Source organism: Schistocerca serialis, chromosome 5, assembly GCF_023864345.2.
Source record: "Schistocerca serialis cubense isolate TAMUIC-IGC-003099 chromosome 5, iqSchSeri2.2, whole genome shotgun sequence".
In the NCBI taxonomy this organism is placed as follows: domain Eukaryota; kingdom Metazoa; phylum Arthropoda; class Insecta; order Orthoptera; family Acrididae; genus Schistocerca; species Schistocerca serialis.
Genome location: NC_064642.1, coordinates 446,456,938 through 446,481,313, shown reverse-complemented (window position 1 = coordinate 446,481,313; position 24,376 = coordinate 446,456,938). Strand labels below are relative to the sequence as shown.

The 24,376-nt window shown below is 42.9% G+C and overlaps 1 protein-coding gene across 1 annotated transcript in view; it reads right to left on the bottom strand.

The window, feature by feature from the left end:
- Positions 1 to 17: 17 nt before the first annotated feature.
- The window catches only part of LOC126480897 (neural cell adhesion molecule 2), a 586,813-nt gene continuing 562,454 nt past the window's right edge, over positions 18 to 24,376 (bottom strand). Inside the window, exon 13 of the mRNA XM_050104295.1 lies at positions 18 to 188. Within this exon, the coding sequence (XP_049960252.1) occupies positions 166 to 188 (23 nt within the window). The 3' untranslated portion in view covers positions 18 to 165. The remainder of the gene's footprint in view (positions 189 to 24,376) is intronic.

The window sequence follows — 24,376 nt, the reverse complement described above, 5'->3', positions numbered from 1 at the left end:
CGCCGCGGTGCTGCGCGCCCCCCAGGCCAGTGCCCGCTGACACAGTCCCCACGAGGGCCGCCTCCGTACAGCAGCCGTCGCCGTCGTCGTCGTCATCGTCCCCGCCGTCGCACGCTCCACTGACGCTCTTTTTCCGTCGTCGTTGCGGAGGCGTCTTGTACATCTTCATGAAGCCCTTGATCGGCCGTCTTTCTAGAGCACACAGCCAAATGCATACTTTTGTAATTAGAATGTGAGACGACGTCTTTATATCCTATTACAAGCACTTCAGAAATGAAACCTAGGCAATTTTCCGAGTGGGTTGGTTCATAATGTACATACACCACTATTCCAGATATTTTACAGTAACTCAGAGCTAAAATAAATAGGAGAGGGATCCTATGACGGGAATAGTTCTCTCTACAGCTAAATAAATAAAATATGCTTCTAGCACCTGGCGCAATAGATCCTCATGCAGAATGTTGCATTCGTATCGTAAAAATTTCTCCGATCTTGTACCTCAAAAAATAGGCTGACACATGTCAAGGGCTCCCAATAGTGAACCTGTAGTTCAATTGTGATGCATCTTCATATAGTATCTCTAGTCTCAACAATACTGTGAATACATGGGATCAAGTGAAAACTTAAAGAAAAATTTCCTGGAACTCTGTGCGTTTGTCTCGTACATGAAATTCTGTAAACTTAATGTTTATGAATTGGTTAACAAAAATGCTTGTATAGGTTTAAATGACTGGAATACACAAAGTAAACAGTATTCCATCAACCAAGCAATGTGTCTTGTCTTTGTCAGGGAGTGATACTATCACGTATTCTTTCAAAATTGAGACATCAGATGAAAAGAGTTTAATATCCGTGGGAAGAATCGGTAATACCAAAGTTTTATTTTCTTTCGAAAAGCACACTGCAAGTGTCTCAGTTGGTGGACACTCAAGAGCCAGACACAACTGAGCAGCTGCGAGCAGAAATGGTAAGGCCTGAACTAACTAGACTGCCTACAGTGAAAGCTCCTATTTCAGATCTCTTAACATGACAAAAATAGAACTGACAGAACCGGTGACAGATCCGAATATAAGGGCGGAAATAGCCACTAGAGGGCTTGCAGGGTCCTGTGATGGTACCGTAGCCAACAAACATAACCGAAACCGCCGCCACTGTCATGGAACAAAGGAGATGACTGCTGACAAGTACCACTGGTTGAATTCAGTACATCACTGTTTGAATTCATGTTATCCTTTTACAACAAATGGAGGAATCCCACTCGTCTCACCAAGTTAGTACGACCATGCTGTTTCAAGAATCGACTGAGTGCACGGATTGCTCATATAAAACCAAGTAATTTAGTTCATGAGACTGAGGCAGAAACGGTAGATGACACTTTTCTTATTATGTTCAAAACGAGATTTTTAGTGAACAAGTAGAACAACACGTAACCTGGTTAACAGTGAGCAACTAGAGCCAGGGTAGAAAAGAGATGTAACTAGCACCTCTCCCTCTGTCAGTGTGTACAAAGTATTTAATATCAAAAAATAAATCTGCTCCATAAATTACCTACATTTCGATAAACCTGATTTACCAGTAGTACAGGAAACGCTTTTCCATATCATTTCGTTGATTGTATTGTGATACGTATCAAGAACCCAAGTACCTTAATCTTGACTCAACAACAGAATGCTGGTAAGGTGGGGCACACCAGATAATGACGTCAGACTTACGAACACCACTCAAAGAATAGGACGATTGAGGGTTTTACATGCGACGGTTCGCGACAGTTCTGGGACATGAACTGAATTATTCTGACTTCCGGCCCGGGAGCGAATGGCTGAACGTTGACCAGTACTGTGATACATAGTGAATAGTTCAAGAGGTATTTGTAGTAATGATTCATTACCTACGCTCGCCCTCATGTGGATCGGTGTGCTGCGAATTTAAAGTATATTTGCGCTATCCATAGTACTGCTGTTGGTACCATCAATGTCACCACATTTCCAAAGAGTATGACTCCAGATCTATTCGGAAAATGTCTGACACAGAAATGCTAACCTTGATCCCCCATAATAACCCTTATAAGTAAGATTTTTAGTTCTCAAGAGGGTTCTGTGGAGACTGACTTTATATTTGTAACTCCATACTATGCTAAGCAAGGTGGTACAGCAGTCGTCACGTACGTCACAGGACAGATGCGCAAGAGCAGTAGACTTGTCATATTGAACTCACAATTATGGAACATATTTTGTCTCGCGTATGATGACCGTATGTCGATCGAGGAAAGCCTTTTTAGGAATCATCATAGGTTGCGCAAGCGTGGACTGTGTGGGTTCAGCTTGTTCTGCTTCTTCGTGTGATCCAGAAGGCTGTAGATAGCAGAGTTCTTTGTTTTGTAAGTCTAGAGGCTTTCATGGCCGTTGTCATTTAAGGTAAAATCTTTCAGAAATTTGTTCGAGGAAGGCAGAGAGATTCATGTTCCTGACCCCAATAGAACGAATGAATTTTTGCTATAAAGTATTTGGAAAACTGTTGCAGCAGCATCATAGAATCCGTTTGCTCACGAACTCAATCGCATAAGCTTGATTGAGTTAATGTGCATCCAAAAGCTCCATCGAGGCCCTACACTTGCAGTTAGATGGAAATAAAATGAGTGCCGCCATTTTATATAATTAAAACAGTCACAAATCGAGTCGTTATGAAGTTCTAGCTGTCGAATATCGTATGTTGTACTTTTCTTGATGGTGCTCCATAATTTTGAGTCGATGTATGTGTACTAGTCTGAAGACTTCGGGAGTTAAACCACAGCCAACATTCCTGAGAAAAGGGCATAGGCCATTTATCACATCTTTATCGTCTCGCACATGATTACAGTATGCATGATATAATGCTTGATAGATATCTTCTTCAATATGCTATGTGTCAAATATATTTCTGGTTGCACTTTCTTCCTTGAACTGAATTGCTTTATTTCGTCGGCTGGTCTCACGCCACCCCTATGGGTCTAATCGAGGTGCTTCTTGATCCTTATTTTGGGAACTTATTGATTGAACTTCGCCTGTCGAGAGTTGTTGAGTTTTAAATACCGCACAAAAAGCTGAATTACTGATACTTCACCTGCTCAAAAGGGCCACTGATGTTGATTGAGTTGAATAATGCTTCTAAAGTTTGTTAAAGAATGAGGCTTTTCATATAATACATTTCAACTTGGGAATGATCAGGGACACACAGGGAGGAAAAACGTTTGTGCATCGACACTTACAGCGCTGGACGTCAGTCATATTTAATTTGGATGATTCGTGTTGAAGCAATTAGGCGCTTCACGGCATATACTTAAAGCTATGATCTGTAGTGCTTCATTCTTCATGCTGAAGGAATATGTGATCCATCTCAGGGATTTGTGTTGATCTTAGGTTAGCCAAATTTTATTTTTCTGATTACATATGCTGGTTTACCTCCAACAATCTGATAGATGCAAGTTTGATAACAATAACCCTTATTTTGCATAGTCATTATATGTATGTGTCGCAGCCGGCCGGAGTGACCGTGCGGTTCTAGGCGCTACAGTCTGGAACCGAGCCACCGCTACGGTCGCAGGTTCGAATCCTGCCTCGGGCATGGATGTGTGTGATGTCCTTAGGTTAGTTAGGTTTACTTAGTTGTAAGTTCTAGGCGACTGATGACCTCAGAAGTTAAGTCGCATAGCGCTGAGAGCCATTTGAACCATTTTGTATGTGTCGCATATTTAACGGACAACCACTGAATATCTTCTGGAGTAGTGGCTTAAAACCTCAAAGACTCCGACTATCCACTGTTCACGCACTCATAATATTACACAACATTGCAGCTCACCTACGTGGGCTAATACTAGAATTTCGGTAAGTAGGGTACTAAACTCCTTGTCTACACTATAGCGTTACACACAATGCCAAAAATAATTCCACAGAAAAGCGACGGTATCATTTTCAACAGTTCTAACAACAATACTGTTTTCTAACGTATTACTTAGAGTTGAAATGAAAATGATATTGCGTCGTGATGCATGTTTTTAAAAAATTTAGAATCTCAGAGCACGATTTGATTAACTCAGATTTTCTCGGAAGAGATTTCTTAAAAAAGGAATGAAACGCGGGTATTAGGTACTTAATGACGTCGCAGGATGCTACTTTTTGAAGCTGTCACGTAATCTGAACCAATACGCTGTACGATCAAAAGCGTCCGGATATCTTTAAACATGAGATGCGTCCATCCTTCATCTGTATGACGGCTTGACCACTGCTGGGGACACTTTCAGTGACGTGTCTGAATGTCTATTGAGGAGTAGCAGCCCATTCTTGCTCAAGAGCCGAAATCAGAGAATTCAGTGATGTTGGACGCTGGAGTCTCTAGCGAAGTCTTCTTAGAGAAGGTGCTTTACGGGAGGGTGCATTGTCATGCTAATGCAATCGCCGTCTCTAAACTTTTCCTCTACTGTACGCTGTGCACAATTCTATAAAATGTGTTCATATTACTCCACATTCAGCATTTTCTTAAGCGCAATAACGGGACGCCACCCTAATCACGAAAGACAATCCCATAACGTGAAACTACCTCCTCTGTACTGACTACAAACGATGAGAGGTAAAGTTATCCAAGAATTCGCCAAACCGAAATTCTGTAATAAAATGGAACAGCTACAGCCGACCATTGGATGTTATTTATTACGTGGCTACGAGTTTGATTCATTACACCATCTTCAGGCCTTAATTAACACTGAGGGGCTTAACAACAATCGTATACACGATTCGATCAGTGGTCAACGTCTATGAACTGTCTTCCGTAGGCCGTAACGACGATGTTGTGTCTCCAGCTATCGATTACCAGCTGGAGTTAATCATCTCAGCGTCAGTTAAGGCCTGAAGATGGTATACTGAATCAACAACACTGGTGGGCATACAATAAATAAGATCGAAAGGACGGCTGTAGGTGTTCCATTTTATTACATACGTGAACGGCCGAAGTCCCTCAAACCTCCATTCAGAAGGATACAAAAACCGAGTTTCGTCCAACTGACCCCTTTCGTCCAACTGATGGTCACAGGGTAAAGTGTGAGTTGTCGTTCCAAACCACTCGATTCCAGTCATTCGCTGTCTAGTGGCACCTCTCTTCACGCCATCGCTCATCACACCACCTCAAGTTTCGTTTAGCATTGAGTAAAGAAACGCGTGGCTTATGAAGAGCTGATTGACCGTCACCGCATTGTTTTAACTTCCTACGCACAGTCATTCTGCTAGATTATCTGCTGGCAGCACTTTGGAACTGAGGAGTGATTCCTTCCGCTGTATTCGTCCCTGTCTACAGTACCTGTCTGCCTCTACATAAGGTTTGCGTGGTCTTGCTATAGCTGTGGTCGTTCCTTCGCCTTTCGGCCTCACAAAATCCTCACCATCAGTTGAGCTGAACAACTTTAGAAAGGTTGAACTGACCCTGACGGATTTGTTACTCAGGTGACATCCAGTGATTAGTCCACAATCGTAAGCACCGAGCCCTCCTGACCTATCATTTCTGCTGTCACTTCTTCTTTAGTGACAACTGAGCACTCCCCGCTTCGTTTAACACTGGCGGTTTCACCCCTCATGGAATCTCGCTGTCAATTCTGAATTACGTTACGCTTTCCAGATACTTTAGATCAGATAGTGTATGTACCCTTATTGAAAAGAAACGTGTCAATAAAAACTTCTGAAGGGAAATTTAGGTATACGTTCGTTACTATCATTGTCACTACTTCTGTCCTGAGTCTCGGAAAAAACACAGTGCACTTATATTACCAGCAATGAGCAATGTATGCGAAGCTTTCCGTCGTACTGCTCAACAATGAACAGCTACATGAGTGAAGCCTGTTGATGAAGAAAAGTTTGACAAATAGTGTATAATATTACGGTGATGATTTAGTTGCACCTACCAATGACTTTTTATGCAACCCGCAGTGTTAAATGTAGCATTCAAAAACCACACGCGAGATTTTCATATTCTCTTGCTCGATATGTGCACCCTATTAAAACAACAGAAAAAATGAACCGAACACTTTTGTGTCAAATTCAATTCATTTAAATTTTGTACTGCGATATGTGTCCGCTGTAGGGCACCGTTTTCGAGTTATTCAAGGAAAACGTACAAAAATCAACTTCAAACCCATCTTCACCCTCCGTCTCCCCCTAAACTCATCCCTTACCAGTCAGGATGTCTCGTATGTTGTACAAAAGTTTCAAACTGCACGAACTATTCTTGATTTTCGATCTTTTTTGGTCTCCATTATTTGGGCTATTACGCCACAAGCACAGTCGGCTATTTTGTTAACATCATTAATTTAAACGTGACTTTGGGGGTAATGAAGAAAGAACGACTTTTGTATACGTTATGTTAAAACTAATTACATCGAAAATTCGATCCGAACACTAGGTTAGTAATCAGAAGGCCTGACGAATACAACGATGTAATTTTTTGTTTTATGCTGTTAAAATTCTCAAAATTGTTGGGTAAAGTTGACTGAAACGCAGTTTTACAAGATGTAAGTGCTCGATTAAGCCGATGGCGTAATAAGGTCAGTCGATCAAGATTAAAACATGTCGAAGATGGGGAAATAATTAGTGGAGTCGCAAATTTTTGTATACTTATAGGAGGAAGTGAGGTGAAGAACATACTAGAAATCATGACCGATGGGGGCTGAGCGCGAGAGTTGGGGGTGTCTCTGAATGTTTCTTTTGTACTTGTTTCTTGAATAACTCAAAAACTGCGGTCGCAGTACAAAACTTAGCTTCGTTAAATTTTCTACAGAAAGGTCGTATTAACCTTCTTCTGTAAGGCTAATAGTTTGCGCTTAGAGAGCGAGAGAATATGAAAATCGTGGACGTGGGTTTTGAAAGTCAGATACAGAATTGTGGGCTGCATAAAACGACATCGGTAGAGGCCGCTGAATCGCTCTGTATACCGACTCGCGTATGTACACTCGACTTTCGCAGAGCATGGTTCGCTATATTTCGGGAGTGTTGGTAACTTACTTTGCGGATAACTGTCGTGTGCGCACACACACACACACACACACATACACACACACACACACACACACACACACACACACACGCGCACTTCCAGTATCAAATATTAATTTATCGCCGGGTAAATGCAACAGGAACTCTGGACAACCGCGGCGCACACATTCTCGGCGTGTTTCTCTGCTTATTCAAAGCCGCGGCGACCTGCCCCGGAGGAGGTCCGGCTTACCAAACAGTGGCGCTGGCGCTGGCGGTGGCGGCGGCGGTGGCGCGCGTAATGAAGACGGGATTAGTTGCGGCGGCCGGCAGCCAGCGGCGCGCGCTAATACATTATTACACGCGGCAGCCAGCCAGGTAGAGGTAGGCGGACGGGCTGCCGGGTCGCGGCTGACGGCGAAACAACGAGCCCGCTCTGTGCAGGTGTCACGTTCTCCCAAGTGCCTGGAAATTACTGACGGGTGTCTCAAGCTCCCATTAGAGTCCGCAGCTTCGGCACTGTATATTCTGGATAGGCAGCAGCTATTTCTGCAATATCTCTAGGGATCTCCGAGCACCTCACGTCGGTTTCTGCGCTACAGGACGACGAACATGTGTTACTACACTGGTGGTCGTTCACCTCACTTGTGTCTCTCAAACGGAGATGAATATACACGCCGGGAAAGATCCGATGATAGCACATGCATCTGTGGATAGTAGTACACATAGATCCTTTACAATTTAGCTGCAATATAGCAGGTAAGCAACTGGAAGCAGCTAATTCCATAAATTATCTGGGAGTACGCATTAGGAGTGATTTAAAATGGAATAATCATACAAAGTTGATCGTCGGTAAAGCAGATGCCAGACTGAGATTCATTGGAAGAGTCCTAAGGAAATGCAATCCGAAAACAAAGGAAGTAGGTTACAGTACACTTGTTCGTCCACTGCTTGAATATTGCTCACCAGTGTGGGATCCGTACCAGATTGAGTTGATAGAGGAGATAGAGAAGATCCAACGGATCGTTACAGGATCATTTGGCAATCGCTAAAGCGTTACGGAGATGGTAGATAAACTACAGTGGAAGACCTTGCAGGAGAGACGCTCAGTAGCTCGGTACGGGCTTTTGTTGAAGTTTCGAGAACATACATTCACCGAGGAGTCGAGCAGTATATTTTTTCCTCCTACGTATATCTCGCGAAGAGAACATGAGGATAAAATTAGTGAGATTAGAGCCCACACAGAGGCATACCGACAGTCTTTCTTTCCACGAACAATACGAGACTGGAATAGAAGGGAGAACCAATAGAGGTACTCAAAGTACCCTCCGCCACACACCGCCAGGTGGCTTGCGGAGTATGGATGTAGATGTAGATAGTAGTTTCAACAGCGTAGTGTTATAGCTACCAGACCTCCATCTGTGTCTCCCCTTTAATACGGAATGCTCAGAGAGGCCAGTATGCGTGTGAAACAAGCAGGAAACTATGCTATTGAAATTGACTCGTGCTTCCTCCAGCCAACTGAGCGAGTCTGAAAGGGGCCAAATTGTGCCTTTGCGAATGGAGGTATGGTTCTTTCCGAGAATTGCCACACAAGTTGAACGTTCTGCACCAGTGGTCACGTGAACATTCGTACTCCTGTAGATGGGATCCTGAACGTCAACGCAGCACAGCCACCTGCCAGGACCGTCGTATTGTAAGGGCAGCAGTGGCAGATCATACAGCTACCACAGCACAGATAAGAGGGCTTGTGATCTCAGACGCATTAACATGAACTGCTGCGAACCGATTATTAATACCGGGAGTATTGGAATACACACCTCTAGCCACTTGGAACAAACAATACTGTTGGAAGAACATCCGCAACTGAGAATTTTAGCAGAGGTTGACAATACCTCTTCAGTTGTAAATTTCTTTGTTATCATACGACCGGTTTCGGACTGTTATAAGCCCATCTTCAGGTGTCGTAGCTGTGCTGTGGTCCCCGAGCGCCGTGTGTACCAGGAGCGATGTGCTGCCTATGAGCGCAGCACACCAAGCCTGGAACACGTGGCGCTCGGGGACCACAGCGCAACTACAAAACCTGAAGATGGGCTTATAACAGTCCAAAACCGGTCGTCTCATAATAAATAAATTTACAACTGAAGCGGTGTTTTCAACCTCTGTTATCACTTAGAAGATGGAAAGGCAGGCCGTGGTCTTCAGCGATGAAAGTAGATTCGACCAGCTCTGAAGCGATGGTCGTTTGCATGTACGACGTAGACCTGGTGAGCTCTTTCTTGTAGAGTGCATTCCTCCAACACACAATGGCCTCACGGCTACAACTCTCCTTCAAATTTAGTGTTTATGGTAGGTGCAGAATGTTTTTAGACCCGTTCTTTTGCCTTTCTTGCAACAGGAAGTGATGTATTGTTCCAACAGGATAACGCCCACCCAAACACTGCCCGTGAAACTCAACGTGCTCTGCAAGAGCCGCAGCAGTTTCCCTAGCCAGCATTATCTCTGCAAATATCCCCTACCGAGCACATGCGGAGTATGACGGGACGACAAGTGAGTCGTGCGACTCGTGTGACAATAACTCTTACAGAGCTTCGCGAACAGGTTGAGTGGAATCAGTGTCTGCATTGCCGCCCGTGGGCTACACCACGTATTAATGTGGGTGTTTCAGCATGGTTCGATATCTGGTACCTCAGAAGAGCTTGTGCTACTGATCTGTAACTGTATTCATCTCTTGTGCTCCGTATGCACTGTTGTAAGAATAAATCTTGAATGCATTGGATCTTTTTAAAAGATGTACCTTTTTTTTCGGCAGTGTACATACCACGACAGATGAACACCTTTTCCATAAACAGCAGCCCGGATTATTGGACAGATTACCGACTTTAACAAAAAATGGCTCTGAGCACTATGGGACTTAACTTCTGAGGTCATCAGTCCCCTACTTAAACCTAACTAACCGAAGGACATCACACACATCCATGCCCGTGGCAGGATTCGAACCTGCGACCGTAGCGATCGCGCGGTTCCAGAATGTAGCGCCTAGAACCGCTCGGCCACCTCGGCCGGCAACTTTTAAAATCCGACCTGTTCTACAATCCATCAGAGATGTGCCGTCACTAGACGTCACATATCCCCTCCAACCTGACAGACAGTACAAACAGAGCTGCAACGGTACCAGCGCTGTCCGGAGATATTTTGGGAGGCCGCTGCGCGCTGTCACGCGACAAATTAGTAAGGAATCTCGGATGTAAAATTTTGTAAGTCTGAACAGCTGGGTTTACTCAATTACGTGGAACATCAACAGCCGCCAGCGAGGAAGCGCAAACATTTCAACACCGTCTCCCAGACAGGACACTAAACTCGACATGCTTGTTTGCAACTGCGAGTAAGCTCAGCAGAGAATGATTAGAAGAGCACAAACCGAACTGCCTTCGTTACTCTCGTAATGTTATGTAAGACACTCCAGGTGGTGTAGCAGCTCAGCTGTGTGACTGACGATTAGCTGTGCCACTGGCAAACAGTTTCTTGCGACATTATGAAATGTTCAGTAGAAAAAGTGATTTAATAACAATATCCAGCGCTTTTCGCACACCAACAGCGAAAATGAAATTAACTTGTCAGCCAAATGTTATCGACTGTGAGGAACAATGTACAAACTCTTTAATTTATGTATCATGTGGAAAAATTACTGAATTCTTGAAGGCTAGAAGTTTATTTAAATGCTAATGGTCGAAGATAATACTAAAAGGTTCAAATAAACAACTTGTGTTAAAAGGTGAAAAGATTGGTTGGTTGGTGGTTTTTGGGGGGAGCAGACCAGACAGCGAGGTCATCGGTCTCATCGGATTGGGGAAGAAAGGGGAAGGAAGTCGGCCGTGCCCTTTAAATGGAACCATCCCGGCATTTGCCTGGAGTAATTTAGGGAAATCACGGAAAACCTAAATCAGGATGGTCGGACGCGGGATTGAACCGTCGTCCTCCCGAATGCGAGTCCAGTGTGCTAGCCACTGCGCTACCTCGCTCGGTAAAAGGTGAGAAGACTTATCTTTTTTTTTATTTTTAGAAGACAGCGATGTGTTTAAGAATCTACAAGTACTTGCATAGACAGCCGACTCCAGTAAGGACTGATTGCTGATTAGAGCCTGAGCAAAGTCCAGTACTAACGAAGTAGATCCGTTTTCAATGGAACTGTCTTTAAATAATAAAGCTTCTTCTCAGTCCGAAGTCATTATTCAATATTTACTGGACGGCACTACGTAGCACCTAGCTACGTGGCCTCGGCTTGTCTGTCGTAAATCTTCAATAACAAGATCTGAAGTTCCAGCTGTCTAGGAGTTTAATACCAGCAATAGCGCTGAGCAAAAGAAAATCTTCGAGTTCCACTATTTTTTTGCTTTCAGCTCTACGGATCTACTACGACTGTGATATCCAAGTATTATAAATTTGCTATAGAAAAAGGCTAGCTAAACTCAAGTGTTTAGATAGCTTACGCTCTTTTCTTTGGGTCAGATAAGTAGTAATAACAACTAACTCACTTTTCTACTCTGTTAAGTAACATTTTAATTTTCAGTTAAATAGATTCAGCATTTTCATTTCTTTATGTAAAAAGCTTTTAAATTACACATTCCAAGCAAATACTTTGTCGGTGGTTAATAAAAAGCATTCCTGTGATCTTTTTAGCAGGACGTAACATAGACTTGTAAGAGTTTCACTAAGCAATAAATACCTTATAACAAATTCATTAAGAAAATGTTAGACCACTGACTACTCGAGAAGACGTCGCAGAGCGGTGCCTCTCCTCGACGACGTAAGTACTCCATACCCGTTACCTTAGAGCATTCGATCAGTAGTCATGATGACGTTCATGGCGTCGCACTAGATTATTTGGTTGTGTTATGGTAATGTCTCGTATGTGAGATTATTCTAGTGTTGGTCTTGCTCTTGTTGCCTCACGGTTCGTAGACGCGGATAATAAAGTCCAGCATCCATTCCTGCAGCACAGCAGCCGGCACTGAAGGGTAGTCCAGGCGCTTACCAACACGGCTCTGGTCCAGGGCAGAAGCTACCCAAAGCTCCAGCGTCGCAGTAGTCTGACGACCTAGTGTACCGGTGGGCCAGGTTCAGCATTCAGCACGACATTACGATATCCGCATGGCGATCCAACTGAGGGGACAATGCAGGCAGTGATCTGGGAGGGATTGAGTATTCGAAACGGCGTGTGAATAAAACACACAAGACGCGGATACCGATATCTACAAGCAGGGCTACCCCGAGGCTTGCTTGTCTTGCAAGCACCATAGAGTCATCGAAATACGGTCCCAGCTGATGCAGCGCCCATGGCAGCCGTGAGAGCATCGTTGGATTCGGTAGATTACTCTTCGGATTACGTGACGTGGCAGAGACTTGTATTCTGAGTAATAAGTGGAATAATTTTGAATACTGTTTTATTGCGTCTAACAACGCCGCACAGTTCTCGGCCTTCACCCTGAGAGAACAGTAGGGGTTTCCAGCCCGTCAGTGGGCGACACCTAGAGTACTAGAGACAGAATGCTTAGTACCAGAGGCGGAAGATCGATTAACACAGAGCCAAGAATGTTGACCTCCAGAAGGCAGAGCGCAAGAGTCATATAGGACCCATTCATAAAGAGACATGAGTAATTGTTGGTTGGCGGACGGCTGAGAATAAGAGCGTGTTGTCTGATGGAAGTAAGCACATGCCAGCGTGGTTTCATTAAAGGAGTTTGGGCTGTGCGCTTACTGGAGTCTGAGAACTTGGGTTATATATATATATATATATATATATATATATATATATATATATATATATATATATATATATATATATATGCATCCTTGTCATGCAGCTCTCTACATGCTCTGGCATCTGGTGTGAGTCTGTCTGTGCACCGATGGTGCCGTACTTTCAGGAAGCAGAAGGGAGAACTGTATAGATGCAATCTCTCTGCCTCAGTTTTACTACCTATATTAATTTTCACTACCGTTAAATTTTTAAGGAACTAGTCTCGAGCAGAAGCTTTAAGTTGAATCGTGCGTATACGTAACGATGCTCAGTGAATTAAATTGTTTTTGTCTTGCTTTTGAGCACGTATCTGAATAATAGACTGTTCGACATACATCAGATTTAGTGGTGATTTAACACCCAGTGTGTAATACCTCAGGGGTGTGGGTCCTATTTATTTATGCTGAACTTCATATTTATTCTATAGGCTCATTTTATTTGGTTTACTACTTTCATTTGTATTTAATGTAACAGTATAAATTTATTTTTGTAATTTTAATGTTTTAATTATTACTATGTATTTTATATTTTGTTTAGTGAAATTTTGTTTGGTTTTCTGTTTTCTTTACATTCCCTCACTAAATAACGTAAATTGGTTATCCGATTTTAATATTTTTGTTATTTCTGCTTTTTTCTTCGCTGTTGCGTATTCATCATGATTTAAATTACTTACTATTGTCTATTAGAGATGGTTTCTGATGTGGAACCGATAAATTGTATACAAACACTAGATGTTGTCTTAGATACACACGTCACTGATTCAAAATTAAAATTGTTTGAAAAAATTTGAAACCTGAGATGTGGTTAGTAAGTAAATTATTAAAAACAATATTTTCACTCACAGGTCAACCCAGTCCTACCACTCACACTACCACCATTACAGGAGAATATATTCAGAGGACTTGCTGGAGAATACACGGCGCTACAGGAGAATACAAGACACACAAGAAAACCAGCAAGAATGGAGAGGCGCTAGTAGATCTGACCAAGAGGGCAAGATGAGAATCATGAAATATCACTACAAAGGCAAAACGACTAAAGACAACACAGGTGACTGCCGATAAAAGGATTAATGGAACACAACTAAACCGCATGTAGTGTTCGGAGAAAATAACCACAGGAAATTTATGAACTCTACAAACACAAACAAACAGTTGGACGGAATCTGATCATTATTTCACCGAAAGTAAATGAGAACAGAAATCGATAAAAGAAATCAAGGACCACGCAGGATTATTTTAATTTTTGAACAGACACAAGGGTGAAACTGCAAGAAACATTAGTTTAAGAATACTGATAAAGTGATGGACATGATAAAAGTAAAATCCGGGCACAAGTAACGGGGGAAGAGAGAGAGTAGTGCAATGATGATCGTCAAGCTGTTGAAACTAGAAGAAAAGCGTGTAGTTTCGGAGCCAGACAAGTCAGGAACGAAAGGATTTGAAAATCTACCGAACATTGAGGATAAAAACCCATCAACTGATAAGAAACGCCAAAAGAAAGAAGTGAAATGAAAATTTGGAAGAACAGGATGACTCTGTTGTTGAACGTCCTTCATACCAGAGAACTGGGTGAAGTAACACACTAACTGTTACGGGATACCTTGAAAGATGCAACCACTATTGTCAACTACTGAATGTCGGAAAGCCTTGAAATAAAGAGTTAAGCAAAGGAGATGGGTTATCATTGATTCTGTTCAACTTGTAGGTGAGTGAAGTGACCCAACAGTGGTGACTGGTGAACAAAACTATGGCTACCATAGGTGTAAACTAAAACATGACAGCATAGCAGACTGCCTAGCCTTTACTGATGAAATGGTATTGGTACATGAGAACGAAGAATATGGAAAAATGGCGCTGAAAAATCTTGCTGTAGTTGTAGTAAAAACCGATCTTAAGACGTCGCGCAATAAAACGGAAGTCTAGACGAACCGGACAGTTGAAGATAAAGTGGTGGAGAATGTGAACAGCTTCCGCCACCTGGGGGTAAGCCTTAACAGACAAGTAGCAGCCCAATAAAAGCCTAATAGACATGACACAGAAGAACGGAATGATTCAGGGAGTGTCGTCACTGCGAGCTTAATTCATGCTGTGGTGTACAGGCGTGGGGCCACTAGGAACGGTTCATAATCGTTGAACGAGATATAAACGAGATCCTAAGCAGCAAATGGTCCTTATGCTTTTTCAGCTCTCCTGTTTCTCGTCACACACCGAACTGTCGTTTTCGACCGCCAGTTGTGCGGGAATCAACAACCCAAAGAAACGGTTGGTTTGTTTGACGCCTTATACACCACCGTCTAAGGCTTTTTCGTGTAGATTCTGAGTGCTGATGTCTCTGGAACGATTGCCCCGCTCACTCTCATAAAAACTGTGTGATTTTAGAGCTGGTCGTCTCGGATCTGAAGGGAAGAAATGTGAGTGAGAGGTGATGTGACGAATTTCCCATCGTGTGACACGTCCACGGTGGCGTTGGGCAGAGTTGTGATGAAATTTGGCGCATAAGCGATATCATCAACCTACCTTACATCTCACGTGAACTTCTGAGCTCTGGTATTTCCTTCGAATCTGTCGACACCTTGGTGTTTCAAGCGTCACTGAACCCGTGTATGACGTCGCAGGGTGCCACGCATTTTCACTATTAGAGTGTTAAATTTCAAATTTAGGCGTCGCAAAGGGAGACAGGAGACGAAATGGGAGATATGATACTGCGTGAAGAGTATGACAGAGCGCTGAAAGATCTGAGTCGAAGCAAGACCCCAGGAGTAGACAACATTCCATTAGAACTACTGACGGCCTTGGGAGAGCCAGTCCTGACGAAACTCTACCATCTGGTGAGCAAGATGTATGAGACAGGCGAAATACCTCCAGACTTCAAGAAGCATATAATAATTCCAATCTCAAAGAAATCAGGTGTTGACAGATGTGAAAATTACCGAACAATCAGTTTAATAAGCCACATCTGCAAAATACTAACGCGAATTCTTTACAGATGAATGGAAAAACTGGTAGAAGCCGACCTCGGGGAAGATCAGTTTGGATTCCGTATAAATATTGGAACACGTGAGGCAATACTGACCCTACGACTTATCTTAGAAGCTAGATTAAGTAAAGGCAAACCTACGTTTCTAGCATTTGTAGACTTAGAGAAAGCTTTCGACAATGTTGAGTGGAATACTCTCTTTCAAATTCTGAAGGTGGCAGGGGTAAAATACAGGGAGCGAAAGGCTATTTACAATTTGTACAGGAAGCAGATGGCAGTTATAAGAGTCGAGGGGCATGAAAGGAAAGCAATGGGTGGGAAGGGAGTGAGACAGGGTTGTAGCCTATCCCCAATGTTATTCAATCTGTATATTTAGCAAGCAGTGAAAGAAACAGAAGAAAAATTCGGTGTAGGTATTAAAATCCACGGAGAAGTAATAAAAACTTTGAGGTTTGCCGATGACATTGTAATTCTGTCAGAGACAGCAAAGGACTTGGAAGAGAAGTTGAACGGAATGGACAGTGTCTTGAAAGGAGGATATAAGATAAACATCAACAGAAGCAAAACGAGGATAATGGAATGTAGTCGAAGTAAGTCGGGTGATGCTGAGGGAATTACATTAGGAAATGAGACACTTAAAGTAGTAAAGGAGTTTTGCTATTTGGGGAGCAAAATAACTGATGATGGTCGAAGTAGAGAGGATATAAAATGTAGACTGGCAATGCCAAGGAAAGCGCTTCTGAAGAAGAGAAATTCGTTAACATCGAATATAGATTTAAGTGTCAGGAAGTCATTTCTGAAAGTATTTGTATGGTGTGTGACCATGTATGGAAGTGAAACATGAACGATAACTAGTTTGGACAAGAAGAGAATAGAGGTTTTAGAAATTTGGTGCTACAGAAGAATGCTGAAGATTAGATGGATAGATCACATAACTAATGAGGAAGTATTGAATATGATTGGGGAGAAGAGAAGTTTGTGGCACAACTTGACTAGAAGAAGGAATCGGTTGGTAGGACATGTGTTGAGGCATCAAGGGATCACGAAATTAGTATTGGAGGGCAGCGTGGAGCGTAAAAATCGTAGAAGGAGGCCAAGAGGTGAATACACTAAGCAGATTCAAAAGGATGTAGGTTGCAGTAGGTACTGGGAGATGAAGAAGCTTGCACAGGACAGAGTAGCATGGAGAGCTGCATCAAACCAGTCTCAGGACTGAGGACCACAACAACAACAACAAAGGGAGGCAGTTAGGCGGTTCCAAAAAAAGTGCTCACTTAATTGTGTTGAGGAGTGTATATTCACTGTGCATTGTGCAAGCACTAGATATGCAGGCTCATGTCTTTTTATTTGGATCAATTTATAAGAGTTGTGTGTTGTGGGACTATCATATATATTTATACATACATCCCAAACTTACACATGAACTATGAGTACCGTACATGAAAAGATACGTGATTATACTCCTAGCTTGTACAACATCTCGTTGACGCCTCCGGTGATTGTCTTGTCTAAAATCAACAATATGAATTTTTGCTCAGTCATTTTTGAGCTTTTTCTGGCTACGTTACAATCCTAACCCATCACATATGGATACATTTCTTTATGTCTTTCTTAGATTCACGGCGCCAGATTCGCACCAGGTGGCCAAACATTAAACAAATTATTTATTTATTTTTTTCTTTTCATCCGAAGTCGCTTCCGCATTAACGTGTTAGAACATCTACAAAGTTTCGTTGTCATACATAATTACAGCCCACATTGGACCTTTGTGGGGTAACAGCAGTTTAACACTTTGCCGTCCGCACGTCTCGTACAAATTTATTCGCTTGGCGCCGGCAGAGCTAAGTCGGATTACTTGGCTTGTCGCCCGCCGCTTACCTTTCCGTTGACGACAATCTTCAAACACATTGACTTTGCGCGCTTTAATTTTCCGGAAATCCTCTATTTTGCCGTATCGTTTCACAAACTCGAATTTTCTTTTCAGGTAACTTCTCTGCAAGTACTACACTGTTCTAATAATTATCTACGCAGAGATGAGTCAATCAGAATGTGTCAATTCGTTCATCACTGTTTTTGGTAAAGGCTATCCAGCACTGGAATATATCTTGAATGAGTAAATGTATCCCGTACTCGAATCACACAGCATCCGAATGAGTATGACGTATTTCGTAATTTTCGACGGATTGTAAATTTTAAAATTTAACCGTCCACGCCACGGTATCATTCCTTCATCAATTGAGATGATTTGACTTAGATTAAACGTTTCTTTAAACTTTTTGGTAAAATAATAAATTAAGAATTGCACTTTGACAAGCCGGTCGGCACTATACAGTTTATTGTTGCTGTCGGAAAAATGTAAAAATGATAATATTTGTCTTAATCGGTTGCGGGACATCGTTTGCGAAATATCGGTGTGTGTATCAACGGATTCTTTGACCAATAATCATTGATCCTTGCTTTTACAATTCCCATAAGGATAACAATCCCAAGCCTTTTTCTTAGTTCGAGTTTAAATCCAGTTTCCTTCTCTTGCAATTTTGACTGTAGACTTTTTGATTTCGTTGGTAATATATTCAAAGAGATCGTTCCCAATATGTAATTGTAGGTTATCCTGAACGCTCTGTGTATCTTTGGGAAATACATTTGGACCCGGGGATCTTTCATATTTGCCGGCCGATGTGGCCGAGCGGTTCTAGGCGCTTCAGTCTGGAAGCGCGCGACCGCTTCGGTCGCAGGTTCGAATCCTGCGTCGGGCATGGATGTGTATGATGTCTTTAAGTTAGTTAGGTTTAAGTAGTTCTAAGTTCTAAGGGACTGATGACCTTAGATGTTAAGTCCCATAGTGTTCAGAACCATTTGAATATTTATTATTGGTCCTCGGTTAATCAAAGTCTGACGACTGTGCACTGTCTTCTTCGACTGGTTCATCCGAATCATTTGGCAACCGTAGCTTTCGGCGAATTCTTCTTGGACGTATTTCACTATCTTCCTACTATTCTGCTTCACTTTCATTTTTTGATATTCAGTGTCTTCTTCCCAATAAGTCATGCCGTCCGAAACGTCAGACAAAAAGGTCCGCGCATTCATCGTAAATAATCCTATTGCCTCGGTTGTCCGTCACGATGAAGGGGCACAACTACTTATAAAAACAAAACACTTGTTGTTACCTAGACAAAACACCAACAGAATGCAAAAGATCCTAATGTGCTGTCGCCGGCCACTGTGCGGTACTATGCTCACTACACCACTCTGGTGTCGCCAGCCGTTGACCACTATTTCGCTCACGACACAACTGTGGTGTTAATTGTAGCCAACCGGTATTTTATAGAGGTGCCGATCACCGCTGTGTCCGTTCCTTCAGACATGCATCATTAGCGCACCTGACATCTCACGTGAACTTCTGAGCTCTGGCATTTTCTTCGCATCTGTCGTTCGCGTTCGCGAAATGCGCGGAAATCAGCACCCCAAGTAAAATGGTGTACTTGCAAAGCACATTAATCAACACAGGCTCTGAAACTTAGTATCTGATACCCAATTAAAGAGTGAGACCGCGTTTCCAAATGGTTTCTGGGTCATCAAAAGTCTACGTTCTGCCTGTCTTGAAAGTAAGGAGGCTTACTTATCAGTACTTTCTGGAGTAGTCTGTTTTTCTAAACACACTCACAGTTTTCAACTGTTACGATTATTTGACAATAACTGGTAAGGACTTCGAGGGGAAGGAAGTAGGTGCTGTTACAATGTTGAGCCCACGTATGGAGCAGGAGCTACAGTGGAGTTCGATACCGTGCTTTCGCAGTATCCGCCACCGGCAGCGCTTCGAACCGCTGGAGCCGTTACGTTCGACAGGACTCGTCCTCAATCCGTTTTATCGAGCAGCGGCAGAGAGGAGTTGGAGCGACGTGGCCTGCTGCGCGCAGAGTAGAGTAGAGCAGGCAGCGCGAACGGGGGTTGTGGGGGGGGGGGAATGGAGGGGGGGGGGGCGGAGCCGCCAACCGACTTAATTACAAGCACACAACAGCATCGAGCGGTGGCTGCCGAGCAGGTAGGCTCGAGCAGGCAGCCGCGTAAGCTTCAGCTGCCACAGCGACGGCGCGAGGCGCGGTCTGGCGGCGGTCTTTAATAAGGAGCTCGCGGGCTCCCGGGAGCCCAGTGCCGGCAAGAATGGGAGCACCGACATGCGCCAAGCCATGCTCCGCTCCGACGATTATCTAACTCTGCTGGCCTCCTTACCAGTCTCTTCGGGCCTATCTTCTCACGAGATCCACGTCTGGAAGCACACGTTTGGTGTACAGTTGTAGTACAGTGGAGTCATCAATGTACGAGGTGTGGCTTCCAAATAACAGGACTAAAGCTGTCACAAGTACGCATGCGCCAAAGATGAACGGCCATTAGGTGTGAAGCGTGAAGTCTGCTAAGTCGACTTCGGTATCTCTTGTGTCCGCAGACAAATCAGTGTGGCCGTGGCCTTCGTTTGTGAAAGAGCTGTTATTTTATGTTTGCTGGAAGAATATTGAGTGTCATAACAGAGCAATGTATATTCCTGAAGTTTCACACTAAACTTGGAAATTTTTTTACTGAAACCTATTATTTACTGAAAGAAGTGTGAGGCGGGAACTATTTATCACGTACACCAGTTTGTCAGTGATTCGAGCGTTTCCACGTTGGCCAACAAGACGCTGAAGTTCGAGTCTCGGTCCGGCACACAGTTTTAATCTGCCAGTAAGTTTCAAGACCCTGAAGCTTACTCACGCTAGAGACACCGTTCAGCATCTGAAACGGATGAAAATATCGAAAACTTAGATAATCTGATTCAACATAACAGTCGATTGATTACCCGATCGCTTGCTGAAATTTTAGGAACTGACAAAGACTGCGTAAGACAAATTTAACATAGCCACTTCAACACTATGAAAGTGTATGCGAGGGCGGTGTCGAATATGCTCACGACCGAACAAAAGAAGCTCGTTAAAATGTTTCTAGTGACGCTTAGAATACCACCGAAAATGTTCTCAATTTATTGGAGACACTAATAACATGTTACAAATCTCGGTTTTACACTTTCGGTCCAGAAACCAAGCGCCAATCCTTGCAATGGAAGTGCCCAACTTCGTCGAGAGCAATAAAACTCGAATGACAATTGTGTATTCAAAGCAATGATAATTCTTCTTTTTTTCGATATTCATGGAATTGTGTATCTTCACTTGGTTCCTAGCTGTCTAACGATTAATCAACATTACTAGCATGAGGTTGTTGCAAAAGTGCGTGTGAAAATAAGAAAAAAACAACCCGAATTATTGAAGAACATGTCGTCAAGACAATTCACCGGCCCATACTGCACCTTCTGTTAAAAGGTTTCTAGCGAATTACAGCATCCCATTGTTAGACCATCCACCTAATTCACCCGACCTAGCACCATGTGACATTTATCTATTCCCCAAGGTCAAATCTGTAGTAAAAGGAAAAGAGAGTTCGGACCGTTGGAGCAGTGAAAGAAAAAGTGGCATGCGTCATCGATGGTAAATTCACACAGAGCGTTGTAGGGATAGAGCAGGGTAGTATATTGAGGATGACAATAACGAACCATGTATGTTTCTAAAATAATATGTTTTACGGCAATAGTCGCGTTATCACGTCGACAATCCAGTGTAGCCACCGTTCTGCGTCTTGTACAGGTCAAAGACTGCGCCATATTTTTGCACCTTTTTCAGGGTGTTTCTCAGCATCTGCAATAGTCGAAATACGGTGATTATGACGGTCAAAACAAAATATCCATCTGAAAATGCTTCACACGAAGTGACGTTTCTGAGTTACTTATTACTGCATTATAGTACGCACAGCGGCCATATCACTACAAATGCTCAAAGTATTCATGGTAACAACTTAACATGGTTGGAAAGGGCAATATTTCCCAATAGACTGTTGTTAATTTATTCACCACAATCGCCATTGTGTCGTTATCAGGTGATAGCTGTAACAGCAGATAAGGGGCGATCAAAAAGTTTTTGTTTGAGTGCTTTGCTGCAGCGTATGTGCAACGCAGCGCCACTCCGATGCGGGTATATATGAAGGGCTTATTTCAGTAGTGGTGCAAGTCCATTTTTGTTCATTTTGAGAAACAGAGTTCTAAAGTTAAAAGAGCGCTGAAAAATCTGCAGTTGAGATACCAGAAAGATTCAAGCATATGGCTTCTTGCTAGAGATGACCTTTCTTTCTGTTTGTTTGTATCATTAATATCAGAACCATTATAGGCAGAAAAGTGGAGTTAATGGACCTGTACCACTATTGAAATAAGCCCTTCATATGCACCGAAATGTAGGCAAGGGGTTAATGTGACTGTCCAGAGGATACTTTTTGGTAGCTCTTTATAAATTGCTTAAAGTCCAGAACAATAAGGTATTCGTTCTGTTCTCGCAGCACCAAGAAACAATTTCTTAAAAAAGCTCTTCCTACCTCAATATGAAGTGCGTCAAAGGATCGTTCCCTTAAATGGATAGTTTCTTCGTGCCATTCACGTTTACTCGTACCACAGATATAATAAAACAGGGATCTTTACAAGGTCGTTAAGGTTTTCGTGACCACTTGTTGACAAATTTCCTGTTGGCTTCTGTTTCGAATTCTTCATTCGACGTTGGTTTTATGTTTTTTCTGAAGTTCCACCAGCACTAGTGTCCGGTATTGTTAGAGCTTCAGCCTACAGTGCATCACCAGCAATGGAGAGTGAAGCTTTGACAATATCCACCACTCGTGGTGGCGAAACGACAGAAAAATCATCAAACAAATGGGCGAAGAACCAGAAACAGAATCAAGCAGGAAATTTGTCAAGAGGAATCTCAGTCATTTGTGGAAAAGAACGTAAACTTCACTTTTCTGTAAAAGACCAAGACTCCTGTCTGGCGATACTACTGAAATTTTTAAGGAGAGCCATGTGTAAAACGTTCGAAAATAAAATTCTGTGTACCAACTTGACGGAACATCCTAATACTTTTGGTCTTACGTTAAATCAATAAACACATCGAATCCATCTGTCTAAGCACTATAACCATAATGGCGTTCAAACAGAGAAAGATACAGAGAAGGTCGAAATACTAAACGTGTTTTTTCAAAACCGTGGAATAGAAAAGAAACTGAAATCGCTCAACAGTGGACAGGCCATTAATTCCTTTCTGCATAGGATATACCGACTGACTCGCCCCTCTTCTAGCAACAGTGTAGCGTAAATCGCTGCAGGAGCGAAGTCTTCCTGATGACTGAAGAAAAATCACAGGTCATTCCTGTTTTCAAGAAGCGTCAACCAACAGACGCTAAAAACGTTAGATGCATAAAACGGTGCCTCTCTTTTCCAGAATGTTTCATGCTCACGAATTATGACATTTCAGAGACCGAAAATCTCCTTTATAGGAATCAACATGTGTTCCGAAAATTTTCGCCTGCAAGACCCAGGAAGGAGGATATACAAGCGCCCAGGTTGATTCCGTTTTCCTCGACTTCCGTAAAGCGTTCGATACTATTCGCACTGCCTTTTTATGAACAAAATACTATCGTAATTAGTACCAGACCAACTGTGTGATTGAGTTACAATGTTTCTGGGAAACATAACACAGCAAGTCTTTTTCAACGGAGATAATTTTTCAGCTGTAAAAGCTACTTTGGGTTTTGCCCAGTGGAGTGCTGCAGATCCATTATCTTTCTCGCTGCCTACGTAGATGAGATAGTTGACAACATCAGAACTTCCACGAGGCTTTTGGCAAGTGGTGCTCTTGTACACAAAGAAGTCGCAAGGCTAGAAAATTGTAGCAAAATGTAGGAGAAAATGCGGAGTATCGATACTTGGTGCAGAAAGTGAACTTGAGCCCCGTTATAAACAAATGTAACGTACTGTGTATAAATTGGCAGAAAGCCACACTATCGTATGATTACAAGATTGCAGGATAATCACTGGAAGCACTGACTTTCATAAAATGTACACATAAAAAAAAACGTTTTGCACCATCTCGGTTCCGAGAGTTTCGGAACCTGTACAGAAAATTGGAATAGAAATCAACATAAACAATATTTCCGCCCTATTTATTGCTAATGAAAACCACACATTGCGTGTCGTACCATCATCATACAGCGAGAACTTCAGAAGTGGTAGTTCAGATTGCTATACACACCGGTACCTCTAATACCCAGTAACACGTTCTCTTGGATTGATGTATGTATTCGTCATGGCATACTATCCACTTCTTTATCAAGGCACTGTCGATCCACATTGTCCCACTCTTCAACGGCGATTCTGCCTAAATCCCTCAGAGTGGTTGGCGGGTCACGTCAGCCATAAATAGCCCTTTTTCAATCCATCCCAGGTGTGTTCAATAGGGTTCACGTCTGGAGAACATGCTGGCCACTCTAGTCCAGCAATGTCGTTATCTTGAAGGAAGGCATTCACGGGAAGTGCACAATGGGGGCGCTGATTGTCGTCCATGAAGATATGCTGCCGATATGCACTATCGGTAGGAGGATGGCATTCACGTATCTTACAGCCGTTACGGCGCCTTCCATGACCACCAGCGGCGTACATCGGCCCCATATAACGCCACAACAAAACAGCAGGGAACCTCCACCTTGC